The sequence below is a fragment of the Dunckerocampus dactyliophorus genome, chromosome 5 (assembly GCF_027744805.1).
Source record: "Dunckerocampus dactyliophorus isolate RoL2022-P2 chromosome 5, RoL_Ddac_1.1, whole genome shotgun sequence".
Classification (NCBI taxonomy): domain Eukaryota; kingdom Metazoa; phylum Chordata; class Actinopteri; order Syngnathiformes; family Syngnathidae; genus Dunckerocampus; species Dunckerocampus dactyliophorus.
The window spans coordinates 434,792-449,121 of NC_072823.1; the positions used below are offsets into that span (position 1 = coordinate 434,792).

The 14,330-nt window shown below is 43.8% G+C and overlaps 2 protein-coding genes across 7 annotated transcripts in view; both read left to right on the top strand.

Annotated features, from left to right (window-relative positions):
* On the top strand, positions 1–10,418 carry bpgm (2,3-bisphosphoglycerate mutase). Of its 2 annotated transcripts, XM_054775390.1 has the most exons (4): positions 1–136; positions 748–1,364; positions 3,768–3,950; positions 10,332–10,418. In XM_054775390.1, the coding sequence occupies exons 2-3, from the start codon at positions 764–766 to the stop codon at positions 3,941–3,943; spliced, it is 777 nt and encodes a 258-aa protein (XP_054631365.1). In that variant the 5' UTR covers positions 1–136; positions 748–763; the 3' UTR covers positions 3,944–3,950; positions 10,332–10,418. The 2 variants fall into 2 exon arrangements, with proteins under 2 accessions (XP_054631365.1, XP_054631364.1); XM_054775389.1 differs by lacking the exon at positions 10,332–10,418 and having other exon boundaries at positions 3,768–7,121.
* cald1b (caldesmon 1b) overlaps positions 7,220–14,330 on the top strand; it is a 26,255-nt gene continuing 19,144 nt past the window's right edge. For 2 of the 5 annotated variants that reach the window (XM_054775382.1, XM_054775384.1), the window contains exon 1: positions 7,285–7,334. The gene's annotated coding sequence lies outside the window, so the exon portion shown is untranslated. Of the gene's footprint in view, positions 7,335–10,354; positions 10,442–14,330 lie in introns of those variants that run through there. The other 3 variants (XM_054775383.1, XM_054775380.1, XM_054775381.1) reach the window with 3 other exon arrangements.

A 14,330-nucleotide genomic window follows, 5' to 3' on the forward strand; every position in this document is an offset into this window, starting at 1 on the left:
AGGACGTCCATTCCGATTGGAGGTCCAAAACTGTTAATCGCCATTAATCCCACAGACGTTTTCATGGCTGGCCAAATATTTTCAACATTACAAGTGACCGTTGCAGTAACATTCCGACCGGCTTTACCCACGTAGGGTGAGTCCCAATCCGCTCTTAATGCAGCATTTTGGTGTTCGCTATAAAGCTTCTGACGTCCATTAATGTTTGTTATTTAAACGCTTGGGGCGCCTTTTATGTAGTGGAGGGGCTAGCGACAGTAGCCATATTTATGATATTAATCAATGGTAACGGAAGAAAACGTAACTGCATGTTATAACATGAATACATGGAAGGTAGCTTCATTTTCGAACGTGCAATGCTAATTATAGTAGCGTTCACTTCCAAATCGCCTGAGATAACCTTTAACCTTTAGCTTGCACCGTCCCCGCTGGTGCGCTGTGACCACTGGCTGTGACACGTCGAGCTACAACAAATTACCGCTAATGTCTGATTTATTGTCATTATTTCCTATAGAAAATGTCTTATCAAAGTTATATCATCTTACATGACACATTTCCCATGCCTTCAGGGGGTGCGTGTGAATAAGCTTGTCTTCTGTTCACATGTGTATTTTGATGATGTTCTGTGTATATGTCGTACATGTATAACGATACATTTATTTATATATATTCTGTTGTGTGGCTTGAAATAAACATTTTATTTGTATATAGTTGTAAATAAGTTGTAAATAGGTTGTTCATGTGCAGGTTTGTGGTGCAGCAGATGTCCACGTACAAACTGTTCCTGCTGAGGCATGGCGAGGGGGCATGGAACCGGGAGAACCGTTTTTGCAGCTGGGTGGACCAGAAGCTGAGCGAGGATGGCGTAAAGGAGGCCCGGGACTGCGGCAGGCTCCTGAAAGAGATGGGCTACAAGTTCGACATGGTCTTCACCTCCATCCTCAGCCGCTCCATCCAGACAGCCTGGCTGGTTCTGGAGGCCATGGGCCAGGAGTGGATCCCCGTGGTCAAGTCATGGAGGCTCAACGAGCGCCACTACGGCGCCCTGATAGGCTTGAACCGGGCGGAAATGGCACTGCAGCACGGCGAGGAGAAAGTGAAGTTGTGGAGGAGGGGCTATGACATCACTCCACCGCTTATAGAGGAAACGCACCCGTACTTCCACGAAATCTACAATGATCGCAGGTACACCACGTGCGATGTGGACAAGGAGAAGCTGCCCCATGCCGAGAGCTTGAAGGAGGTTTTGGACAGGCTGCTACCATATTGGGACAGCACAGTGGTGCCAGAGATACAGAAAGGCAGGACGGTGCTCATTTCTGCCCATGGAAACAGCTGCAGAGCCCTGCTCAAACACCTGGAAGGTACACTGCACATGTTTAACCACTCAGCACTTGCTTTTGTGCCATTCAGCCAGTAGCAGCCTGTCCCATGATGGCGCCTGAGACAGAAACGGCAGGTTGAACCTGTCCAAAAAGGCCAGCTAGTTTATGTTACACTTGCCTGCGGCTGCAGCACCCACACTGACCTTTCATCATACTGGATTTGGAGGCTGCAGGCCGCTCATTTACTTTACACTTCATTCACGCACACGCACAAAAGCGCTCCCATCCCGTGTTTTATTCCATTTATTTATGAGTTGTCCAAAATTCAGCTATGATGCTGGAATTTAGACCGTTTAGAAAATAAGTCGGGGCTGCACGGTGGTCTAGTGGTTAGCATGTTGGCCAACACATTAACAGTCTGGAGATGGGAAGACTTGGGTTGGATTCTCCCTTGGGCATTTCTGTGTGGAGTTTGGATGTTCTCCCCGTGTGTGGGGGGGTTTTCTGGGTACTCCAGTTTCCTCCCACATTCCAAAAACATGCATGTTAGCTTCATTGGAGACTCTAAATGGTCCATAGGTATGAATGTGAGTGTTTGTCTATATGTGCCCTGCCATTGGCTGGACACCAGTCCAGGGTGTACCCCACCTTTTGCCCCAAGTCAGCTGGAATAGGCTCCAGCGTGCCCCCGCGACCCTAAAGAGGAGAAGCGGTATAGAAAATGGATGGATGGATGGAAATAAGCCCTACTGGGAACACGGGGTGTGTGTGTGTGTGCGCGTGTGTGTGTGCGTGCGTGCGTGTGTGTGTGTGTGTGTGTGTGTCACTTCAATGATAATGAGCTGTTGTTTGTCTCCCACAGGGTGTTTGTTTCCAAGAAGCGCTATTGTACACTTCACACACTGTAACTTTGCACTTGTCCAACATAATACAGTAGATGTCATGTGTCACATACAGCATAGAAATATGAAGGAGGGGGACAAGAGGACACAAACTTTAGCAACACTAGCATAGCTATGTGATGCTAATGTGCTAAAATGACATTTAAACATTATGCTAGGATAGCATTTTCACTGTAGAAAAAAATAAAAACTTAGACCTTTCACATCTGTAACTGAGGCTTTATTTTAAAATGTGTAGTGAAGCCTGTCAGGAACTTGAAAAGCAAGTGTTTGACCACTTCTTTTCTCCAAAAAAAATGTGAGGGAATATTAAAAATATTTAGTCCCTTTTGTATAATAAAAGATGAATATGAGAGCAGAGAGCTTTTATTTTTAGATATTTACATCTGGATTGGATGCACAACTTGGAAGGTAGCACCTTTTGTTTGAACACACCCATTTTTCATGTATGACTGGCTATAACTATAAAAAAATTATGAGATAAAAAGTTGAAATTCTGAGATTAAAAAGTCAAAATGATGAGATATCCGCCTGTGCCGCCTCTGTCACGTGCAGTTTGTATCTCATAATTTTGACTTTTTATCACCTGAAACGCCAGCATCGGCACAACGGTGCCCTGAAAGACCACGGGGACGCCCATGCCGCAGAAGAAGCTGCCCTAAAGCTCCCATTGCCGTGGTGTCAGCGAGTGAACCATTCCTAGCCACAGTTTGCACTGTACTTCTGGTTCGGTTGTCATGATGTCATGACATTTAGTGCAGTCGCCCCTCGTTTATGGCGGTTAATTGGTTCTTGGCCCGATGATGTGATGAGTATTAATAAATGGAATATTTTCGCAATTAGTTATCGAAAACCTGTTTGCGACCTTCTAAAAACGTTTTTTAACATTATTAGAGCCCATAGACATGAACCAACACCCCATAGTCAAATTTATTACCCAACATAGTAGACATGATAAGCGCTAATGAGACATAACTCACATTATGCATTGCTGCTGGCTTTGTTCATGCCATGTTGTGCAACTCTTACACGCAGGCTACGAGATCTCTGCAGGGACACAACACAGACGCCGCTTTAAGCATAGCAAGCTAACTAGTTAGCCTCCAATTTATTAATGATGCTTAACTTAAGAATGGGTTTGAAATGGAGTGGGGAAGAAGGACAAAGTACCAAGCCAAAAATGTACCTAAGTACAGGAACATGTGACTGACAGGTGTGTTTTGTTGCCCAGGTGTGTCCTACTGATGATACAACCAATAAATAGCACTGAATTGTTTAGAGGTGAAAACAACAGCCAAACCAGAGCGCTGTCTATGGGTGATTTAACTGTAGACAGTGGTGAACTTCCTTTTACACTTGCGAGAGCTAAAATGAGACACCTGTGGCACTAGACGCTGGAAATGATGCCTTTGTGTCAATCGTCACAGAAGTCCAGACTGCGTTGTAAGGTGTTTACTTATTTTTACACTTGTATGACAGTTAACGTTGCAAGGTTACTAAAGACTTTGTTTCTATTCCTCTCTTTATACGATGACACCAGGAATATCGGATGAGGATATCGCCGGCGTGACATTACCCACAGGGATTCCGGTGCTGCTGGAACTGGACAAAGAGCTGCGGCCCGTGAAGGCTCGCCGGCTGCTGGGAGACCAGGAGAAGATCCAGGCAGCCATTCGAAAGGTGGAGGATCAGGGAAAAGCCAAGGCCACCACTTGAAATGCATGTAAGACCTTGGAAAGTTACTTTAGTGTCACCACTGGAGACCTCCTAACAGTCTTAATGTGTGCTTACTGTAAAGGTGTCTGACCTGCTACTGTGTCCACGGACATATCTGTCCCTACTGGTTTGTCTCCAAGCCTGCATGTGATTTATATACTACATAAGCATTTCTTTTATGTTGAATGTGGCACTGCTTTTATTCCCCCAGAGTGTCAATCATTGTAGAAATATAGTGGACTAGATTTCATTTAAAATGAGTTGTCACACTGACAAATACTTTTATGCCTCAGATAATCAGCATGAGGAAGTCAAATGGCTTTTCATTAGTTTCAAACATGTTTGCTTGCCTGTGAAATCTCAAATAGCCCACTGGAGTAAATGAACGCCACACCTCAAACAGACTCCCCAGGGGGAAAAAATGGTGGCTGTAATGATACCATACCGTGACTGCGGTAGGCGTCTTTTCACAACGTCGACTGCTCACAGAGGACACGTGGCACCTGTAAAGCTGACATTGATGGGAGAGTTCCAAAGGAAAGTGCTGGGAATGACTGCTGTGTGGAGCTGAAAAGCCCGTATCTCTGATTTTATGCCAATATCATAATCATTTCAACTGGCCTCCATCAGAACTTGAGTGTTATTTTTCATATTTCAGAGCAGAGCTGTTCTCCTTTTCTATGCTGTCCACTGTGTTTGCCTTCAGAGGTCATTTTGCTCTTTTTATTGCACTTATTTGTTGGAAAATGCTTCAAGGCAGGGGTGCATCTTCGCATTTTGTCTTCCAGCAGTGCTGTGCTGTCAGTGAATGTGTTTTGTGTGTTCAAAGCAGGGGTGTCCAAAATGTGGCTCGGGGGCTATCTGTGGCGTGCGGCTGTTTTTTTGTTTTTGTTTTTGTTTGGCCCGCGGCACATTCTAAGAATATATTTTAACAAGAGAAGTTAAAAAAAAAACAGTAAAAATGTAATTTTACAAGAATAACATCAAAATATTAAGAGAAAAAAATTCTAATTCTAAACAAGAAAGATGCAATTTGACGAGAATAATGTGGTAATTTTATGAGGAAAAATAACGTCATTTTACTAGCATAAAGTTGAAATATTAAAGAAAAAAGACGTTCTTTTCATTTTATTATTATTTTTATTGGCACGTAGCACATTCTAAAAATAGAACTTAACAAGAAAACTAAAAAAAAAAAGGGAGTACGGGACTGGTGGCGCTGCTACGTGCCATTGGGTCCTTGTAGAACCGGAGCAGGAGCCTGGTTGGCATTGCCAGCAGGAAGTCCAGCCTGTTCCTGGTGAACGTTGGCCTCCGCCAAGGCTGCCCTTTGTCACCCGTTCTGTTCATCCTTTTCATGGACACAATTTCTAGGTGCAGCCAAGGCGTCAAGGGAGTCCAGTTCGGGGGCCTTAGGATCTCATCTCTGCTATCTGCAGGTGATGTGGTCCTGATGGCCTCATGGGGCTGTGACCTTCAGCGTTTCCTGGGGGGGTTTGCATCTGAGTGTGAAGCTTCTGGGATGAGACTCAGCACCTCCAAATGTGAGGCCATGGTTCTCAGTGGGAAAAGGGGGGGTTGGGAATGAAGTCCTGCCCCAGGTGGGGGGGTTCAATTATCTCGGGGTCTTGTTCACCAGTGAGGAAAGGTTGGAACGTGAGGTCGACAGGCGGATCGGTGCAACGTCTGCAGTAATGAGGTTGCTGTACCGGACCGTCGTGGTGAAGAGAGAGCTGAGCCACTTTACCCCCCACCTATGTTCCCACCCTCACCTATGGTCATGAGCTTTGGGTCGTGACCGAAAGAAGGAGATGGTGGATACAAGCGGCTGAAATGAGTTTTCTCCGTAGGGTAGCTGGACTCCCCCTAAGAGATAGGGGGAGGGGCTCAGAGTAGAGCCGCTGCTCCTTGACATGGAGAGGAGCCAGTTGAGGGGGCTCTGGCATCTAGTCTGGACACCTCCCTGGTGAGGTGTTCCGGGCATTAGAAGCCCCGGGGCAGACCGAGGACACGCTGGAGGGATTATGTCTCACTGGAAAAAATAGAGGTAACTTTATGAGAAAAAAATCATATGTTAACACGAAAAAAAGTTGCAACTTTACAAGAAAAATGTGTGTAATTATGAAGAGAAATATGTTATTTTAGTAGCATAGAGTTGCAATAGGGCTGCACGGTGGTCTAGTGGTTAGCATGTTGGCCAACACAGTAACAGTCTGGAGATCAGGAAGACCTGGGTTGGATTCTCCCTTGGGCATTTCTGTGTGGAGTTTGCATGTTCTCCCCGTGTGTGTGGGGGGGGGGGGTTTCCTCCCACATCCCAAAAACATGCATGTTAGCTTCATTGGAGACTCTAAATGGTCCATAGGTATGAATGTGAGTGTTTGTCTATATGTGCCCTGCCATTGGCTGGACACCAGTCCAGGGTGTACCCCGCCTGTTGCCCCAAGTCAGCTGGAATAGGCTCCAGCATGCCCCCGCGACCCTAAAGAGGAGAAGCGGTATAGAAAATGGATGGATGGATGGAGTTGCAATATTAAAGAACAATGTTATTTTGTAAATGTTGTAATATTATGACAAACAAACAATCCAAAATAAAGTTGTATTTTTTTATGAGGCTGGGAAAAAAGTCCAAATATTCTGGGAATAAAGTCATATTACAAAAAGTATTAAATATTTGGAAAATTAAAAAAAAAAACAGCAAAAATGGGGGGGAAAGAGTGAAGAGTGATAATACTGACAATAGGCTTTGTCACCTTTGTGGCAAAGCTGAGATGCATTTTTTTGTTTTTTACAAAATATGAAAGGGGCAGCTTTGCCTCCTTTGATTTTTCACCATGTGGCCCCCGCTCGAGGAAAAGGTTTAGACACCCCTGCTTTAAACTTCTGCTGCTTGCTTTGAACTTGTGTCATGGACGCTGGCTAACGAGGCATTCAAACAAACATGTTCTCCACAACTGAGTAGGAAATATAGAAAAAGTGAAGCGCGGCAATTGAAGAGATAGCGGCCGTACAGTTGATGCACTCCAAGAAACGGCAGCTGTGCCATGAAGACTTGATATGTCAACACTTGTTGTAAAAAGCAGGCGTCACTGTTAGCTTTGTCACTGATGTCAAGTAGAATCCCAGACTAAATGTTAGCTTTTTGGGACAGAAATAAAGATGTCGGATGAAAAAGTCAGACTTGTGCTGTGATTGTTCCCAACTTCCATCCAGCTCAGTCATACGTGTTCTACAAAAGCAGAGTAGCATTGAGGGGGACTGAGATGAAGTGCGTAAAAGGACGCAGGCAGGAATGCTCTGAGGCAGGCGGGGCTCCACGTTGGACATAAAAGCCTCTGCTTGCTCTCTGCTCCTGTTTTCAAGCTGCAAACAGCCGACTTCTGCCTGTCAGGTAAGTCTGTCTTCATCTCAAGAATGATTTGTGGATGCAGGCGCATGTCAGCAAATGAAAGCGTGGGGCAGAAGTCATTTCATTTCAGGAGTTCAGTTCCGACTGAGACACCAATTAAAGGTTTGGGAACGAAGGAGTTTTGATAGCGGGCTTTTGGAAGCGGAATAGGTGTGTCCCATTACGTCTATTAATGAGCTGCCTCTTTGTATCTGTTTTTATATCTTTAGAAGGCACACAAAAGAGAAAGATGAGTGTGTTCATGTCTCACGTAAGGATTGTGGATGATGGACAACATTCCCCTAAAAAAGTGCACATTTCAACATCTTTTTTCTTTAATAGTTCTCCTTTCTGCTTGTAAAATGACATGATTTCCCCCTCATAATATGATGACATCGCCCTGGTAAAATAACAACTCTTTCTCGTTAAAACACAACTTTTTTCTCTTAATATTTGGACTTGACTTTTGTCAAATGACTGCTACTTTTTTCACTGTTGCTGATATCTTGCTAAGTTATATTTTTAGAATCTGCTGTGAGGCAATTAACAAAAAAACACCCGCAGATTTGGGTAGGAACCGGTCGTTTACAATATTCACCTTTTTTGGACAGTTTTTCACATCTAATGAGATCCTACATTTGTGTTTGTATGATGTGAAAATCCAAATAATTAAAGACATACATGAAGACGTGGTGAACTTTAGGAGTTTCACTTTTTGAGTTGAACTACTGAAAGAAATGATCTTTTCAAAAATATTCTAATTGATTTCTTGATGGATGGCGCCTGTATTTGGGACGCTGTACAAGGCTGACCCCTGCGTAATCAATGAACCTTGTACTTTTCACTCATATTCTTTGTTTTTATTGACCATCTTACTGATGATAACAATCATTTACAACAAAAAGACAGTTTATTCATTGATATAAATGAATGAGTTGTGGTATCTACTGTATGTAACGCAGCATACTGGATGTAATACTGACATTTAAAACAGAAAAGGAGAGGCTGTAGATGAGTTATGCTCCAGTGGAGGACATGCCACGCCTCCATTCCTTTTATGGTAATGACGGCAAAGGAGGCCGTCACACCAAGCAGAAAGCTGTGTTTATGACCAGGGGGAGTTGATGCCTTTGGCTTCCTTGAGCATCTCTCTTCAAACTAAACCCCCATGTTTTTGTGTAAGCAGGGGTGTGAAAAAGTCTTTGCCTCTTCCTGATTTCTTCTTTTTTTGCATGTTTGTCACTCTGAAATGTTTCAGATCATCAAGCAAATGTAAATATTAGTCAATGACAACACGACTCAACACAAAATGCACTTTTTAAATGAAACTTTTTATTAAAGAAAACAATCCAAATCTACATGGCCCTAGCTTTGGATGTTTTCTCCTTAATCATAAAAAGTTTCATTTAAAAAGTGCATCAAGTGTTGAGTTGTGTTGTCTTTGACTAACATTTGCATTTGATGCCTGAAGTGTTTTTCTTGCTGGAACGTGCGCTTCATGAGCGCATGAGAGGCACCATACTTATAAAACGCCTTCAAGGTCGGCAGGTCTGCTTGTGTCATTTTCACGATGCTGGTAGAGATAAATAGAGGGAAAAAATGACCGATTATCAATAGTATTTCAAAGCCTGTCCCCCGGGGGGGTCATGACTTAAGAGAAGTGAGGTCTGGAATGTTGAGTGATGGCAATGTGAAGTTATTTTTAGGATCGTCAGGTTGTGCGGCGGCAGACATTTGCAGGAGTTTACGTTTGTGCTCCCCACGCTCGGCCCGGTACTTTGCCAAAGCGGGAGACTGTCGGCTCACAACGAGGCTGCGTGCTCGCTTCCTTAAAAGGAGGCCAGATGATGATGATGATGATGATGATAATGATGGGGTGTGCCGCAGCTACGTGTCGTCTTGACACTCACATGTGGCTTCGCTCATCTTTTATGAGGACGCTCGCTAGTGTTTCACGTGGAAATGAAGAGGAAAGGGGGAAAGTTCCCCAGATGCAAAAATAGCAAACGCAAAACTGTACACAAACATTTGAACGGCAGCAGGATGTCGTGGCATGTAAACTGTTAGCATTTGATCTCCTGGTCAGGGATCTTTTTCACAGGCGACCATGTTTGGTCATGCCGAGGACGGATGGATTGTAAACGCTTCTCTGGCTACTCCTCATCCATAACTCCATCCTTCAACCTCCAAGTACACGCACCACACGTACTCTACTGCACTTTCACATCTCGTCAAAGTCTTGCACTTTTCAAGGCAGATGACGTCGCACATTTGGCAAACCCGATGTCTGGTTGATGGCAAAGAAATGAGACTTTAAAAGACATCATTGGTGCCTTCTTTGGTGTGTGGTGGCTTTGCTTTGGAGGACATGCTAGCACACGTGGAACACACGTATCCTCAAAGCTTTATTTCATTAGACCAATTCTCAACAAGTGTCAACTCCCGCCCGTGTCCCTGCTAGCATTTTGCATGTTTTTCAACCAATCTTGCTCCTATTGGACAAACACGTGCTGGTCAGGCTCCTGCATGTGTGGACCAAAACGAAGCACACTACGGTCACAGCAGGCGTTTTGTACAGCTGGGTGAGAGATTTCACGTCAATGCGACTTTGGGGATTATTAATGGCGCCGGCATGGGAGGTGTTTGTGACACAAGCAAGAGAGGCGACGTACTTTTAATGTACTGGAATGAGTAAACTTCCAGTATCATCTCATTGCCAGCTGACCCTACAGTGGTGTACACAAACAACACTTGTATTTCACTTTTATGCTACTAAAATGAAAATACTTTTCATAATAATAGAACAAGTTTATTTTCGTACAATTTTCTCATTAGTACACAACTTTATTCTGTTAATATTTTGACTTTATTTTCATAAAATTACTGCTGTGTTTTCCATTTCTGCTGTTGTTGTTTTTTAAATTTCCTAAGTAACTCTGTTCTTTGTCATGTTCTGTGTTGATTTTGCACTCTGCTGCCGCCTCTGCTTTGTCCCTGCAGTGTCATGGCTGCTCTGATGAGAAATTAGGAACACCTGCGATCAGTCTGCTGCTCTCCATATATCAAGTTCAAGAGTTTTCAAGTTCAAGAGTTTTATTGTCATGTGCATGGTAAAACAGCAGTTATACCATGCAATGAAAATCTTATTCTGTTCATTCTCCCAAGAAAAGAAAGGAAACACAAGAAAGAATAAGAACATAAGAAACATAAACACATAAACATATATACCAATAAATTAAGCAACAACAACAGAAGAGACATTAATACAAGCAAATAATACAAATAAATAAATAAATAAATAAATAAAGTGCTATGAGTGTGTGCGTGTGTTGCGTGCGGCGTGTGCGAGTGCTTCGTTGAGGAGCCTGATGGCCTGTGGGTAAAAGCTGTTTGCCAGCCTTGTGGTCCTGGACTTCAAACTCCTGTAGCGTCTGCCTGACGGTAGGAGTGTGAATAATGAGTGTTGTGGATGTGTGCTGTCCTTGATGAGGTTGTGTGTTCTGCGTAGGACTCTAGTTTTATAAATGTCTTGCAGTGAGGGGAGGGCTGCCCCAACAATGTTCTGTGAGGTCTTGATCACCCGCTGGAGTGCCTTCCTATCACGTGTTGTACAGTTACCGTACCAAACAGTGATGGAGGCGGTAAGGACACTTTCGATAGTGCATCTGTAGAAGCAACTCAGGATTGTGGTGGACATGCCAAATTTCCTCAGTCTTCTCAGGAAGTACAGCCTCCTTTGGGACTTCTTCATAATTTGTTGGGTGTTGTGAGACCAGGTGAGGTCCTCGCTGATGTGTGTGCCAAGGAACTTGAAGGTTTTCACCCTCTCCACCTCAGTCTCATCAATAAACAGGGGTCTATGCGGCTCCTTTTCCCTTGTTCTTGGGTCGATGATCATCTCTTTAGTCTTATCTGTATTGAGAAGGAGATTGTTATCACGACACCAAGCTATGAGGTCCGCCACCTCTCTTCTGTATGATGTTTCAACACCACCAGTGATCAGTCCGATGACTGTAGTGTCATCCGCAAATTTAATGATGCTGGTGTTGTTCTGGGAGGCCACGCAATCGTAGGTGAAGAGCGTGTAGAGGAGTGGACTCAGCACACACCCCTGTGGGGTCCCAGTCCTCACAATTCTTGAGCTGGATGTGCGGTTGTGGACTCTGACTGACTGGGGTCTGCCTGTGAGAAAGTTAAACACCCAGTTACAGAGGGAGGGAGACAGGCCAAGTGTGAGGAGCTTATTTGTGAGTTTGTGGGGGCAGACTGTATTAAAAGCAGAGCTATAGTCTATAAATAGCATTCTGACGTATGTGTCCTGGCCCTATAGGTGAGAAAGGGCTGTGTGGATGGCAGTGTTGACTGCATCATCCGTGGACCGGTTCTGGCGATATGCAAACTGTAGAGGGTCCACAGTTGCCGCCGGGATGCTCTTTTTGATGTGGGTCATGACTATTCTTTCAAAGCACTTCATAACAATAGGAGTGAGTGCTATAGGGCGATAGTCATTCAAGCAGGTCACGTTGCTCTTCTTGGGTACGGGCACTATGGTGGTGGACTTAAAGCAGGTCGGTACAGATGCTTGTGCAAGTGACAGGTTAAATATGTCAGCAAGCACATCAGCTAGCTCTGATGAGCAAACCCGAAGTGCACGTCCTGAGATGTTGTCTGGGCCTGCTGCTTTTCGTGGGTTTGTTTTGTTCAGAACCCTGCGCACATCAGCTGATGTCACCATGAGAGGTGAGTCCTGTGTGCTCCCCAGGTTCAGCCACCCTCTCTGCTCATCAGGAGTTTGGGTGTCAAAGCGGGCATAGAACTCGTTCAGCTCATCTGGAAGTGTGGAATGGCTGGACGTGGCTACGCTACTCTGCTGTCGATAGTCTGTGATGTGCTGGAGCCCCGCCCACATGCGCCGAGGGTCTGAGGTGGAATAGTAGCCCTCCAGCTTCTGTCTGTACTGTCTTTTGGCCTCCCGTATGGACCTCCTCAGGTCATATCTGGCCTTTTTGTAGTCCTCAGCGGTGCCCATGACAAATGCAGTCGAACGAGCACGTAGCTTAGCCCTTACATCACAGTTCATCCACTGTTTTTGGTTAGGGTATTTCCTGTAATACTTGGTGGTGGTAACAGTCTCTATGCATGTGCTAATGTAGCCAGTAACAGCAGAAGCATATTCATCCAAATCAACAGTACAATCTTCCCTCCCCGCTGCAGTTTTAAACACATCCCAGTTTGTGCAGCCAAAGCAGTCCTGAAGTACTTGATCAGTTTCTTCATTCCACACTTTAACTGCTGTACTTACAGGGGGAGCTTTTTTAAGAAGTTGTCTGTATGTTGGATAAAGGAATATGGAGATGTGGTCAGCCTTTCCAAAGTGGGGTCTTGGAACAGCCTTCAAAGCACCTTTCATGTTGCTGTAGACTTGGTCCAGGATGTTATTTTCCCTTGTGGGAAAGCTCACATGCTGGTAATATTTGGGGAGGACAGTCCTGAGGTTACAGTTTTTCGTTACTTGTAGTTTTTGGCTCATGCCCTGTGTTCTTTAGTTATCCTTTTGTCGTTGCCTTTTTCCTGCCTAGCAGTGTTTTTCGTTCCTTGTTGTTTTTGGCTCAAGCCCTGTGTTCCTTAGTTATCTTTTGTAATTATTTTTGTATCGACTGTATTTATTACCTTGTGTAATAAATAGTATTCTTACTAGCGCTGTGTCAGTCTGCATCACGGGTTCCAATCTTTTTTGGCGTAAGCCACACCGTGACATTCTTGTCAATTTTATTCTTATAAAAAAATAATAATAATCATATTTTAAGTTTAGGCTCATAAAATTACAGCAGTTTTTTTTCAGTTGTTTTTATAATAATAATATAGGGTCGCACGGTGGTCTAGTGGTTAGCATGTTGGCCAACACAGTAACAGTCTGGAGATGGGAAGACCTGGGTTGGATTCTCCCTTGGGCATTTCTGTGTGGAGTTTGCATGTTCTCCCCGTGTGTGGGGGGGGTTTCCTCCCACATTCCAAAAACATGCATGTTAGCTTCATTGGAGACTCTAAATGGTCCATAGGTATGAATGGGAGTGGTTGTCTATATGTGCCCTGCCATTGGCTGGACACCAGTCCAGGGTGCACCCCGCCTGTCGCCCCAAGTCAGCTGGGATAGGCTCCAGCATGCCCCTGCGAACCCTAATGAGGATGAAGCGGTATAGAAAATGGATGGATGATAATAATATTTGACTTTATTCTCATAAGATTATAAGTTTTTCCACAACCTAATTCTCCAAAAAGTACAACTTTATTTGTTTTGTTTGTTTCTTACAACATTCCAAATGTAAAAAAAAATAAAATGCAAAGCCAACATATTTTTACATTTCAATGTATCAACTCTATGCTCCTAAAATGATGTTATTTTTCCTCATAATAAAACGAGTTTATTCTCATGAAATGTTCACTTTTTTCTCCGTAGAACACGACTTTATTCTTATCAATTACGACTACTGTTTTTTCCGTTGTTGTTTTTTTCATTGAAAAAGTAAAAACTATGAAAAGTTTCTTCTTGTAAATGTTCTTATTGTGATTACGACTTTATTCCCATACTATTTGGACTTTGCTCTCGTAACATTAGAACTTTTTCTGCAACCTAATTTTCCAAAGTGTACCACTTTTTTGTTGTTTTCTTTTGTTTGTTTGTAGAAAAAAGCATACCTTTTTTCACATGTATTTCACCTTGATGCTACTAAATTACGTTATAAACGTTATTTTTCCTCTTGTAAAATGGATGAGAAGGGATTATTGCTGTAGTTTTTGATGACATGAAAGCAGGAAATAACACCCACTAACTGGATGAAGGCCGTCACATGCGCGCATGCAGGAGGCCCAGACAGGACTCATCCAAAGTTGCTGGGGCGTAGCGATAGAGGTGGATTGTGCAGCGTGTGTGCGTTTGCGTGTGCGCGGCAAGACACACTGATGACTTGTTAAATGTTGGAAATCCAAAGCGGCTGCTGG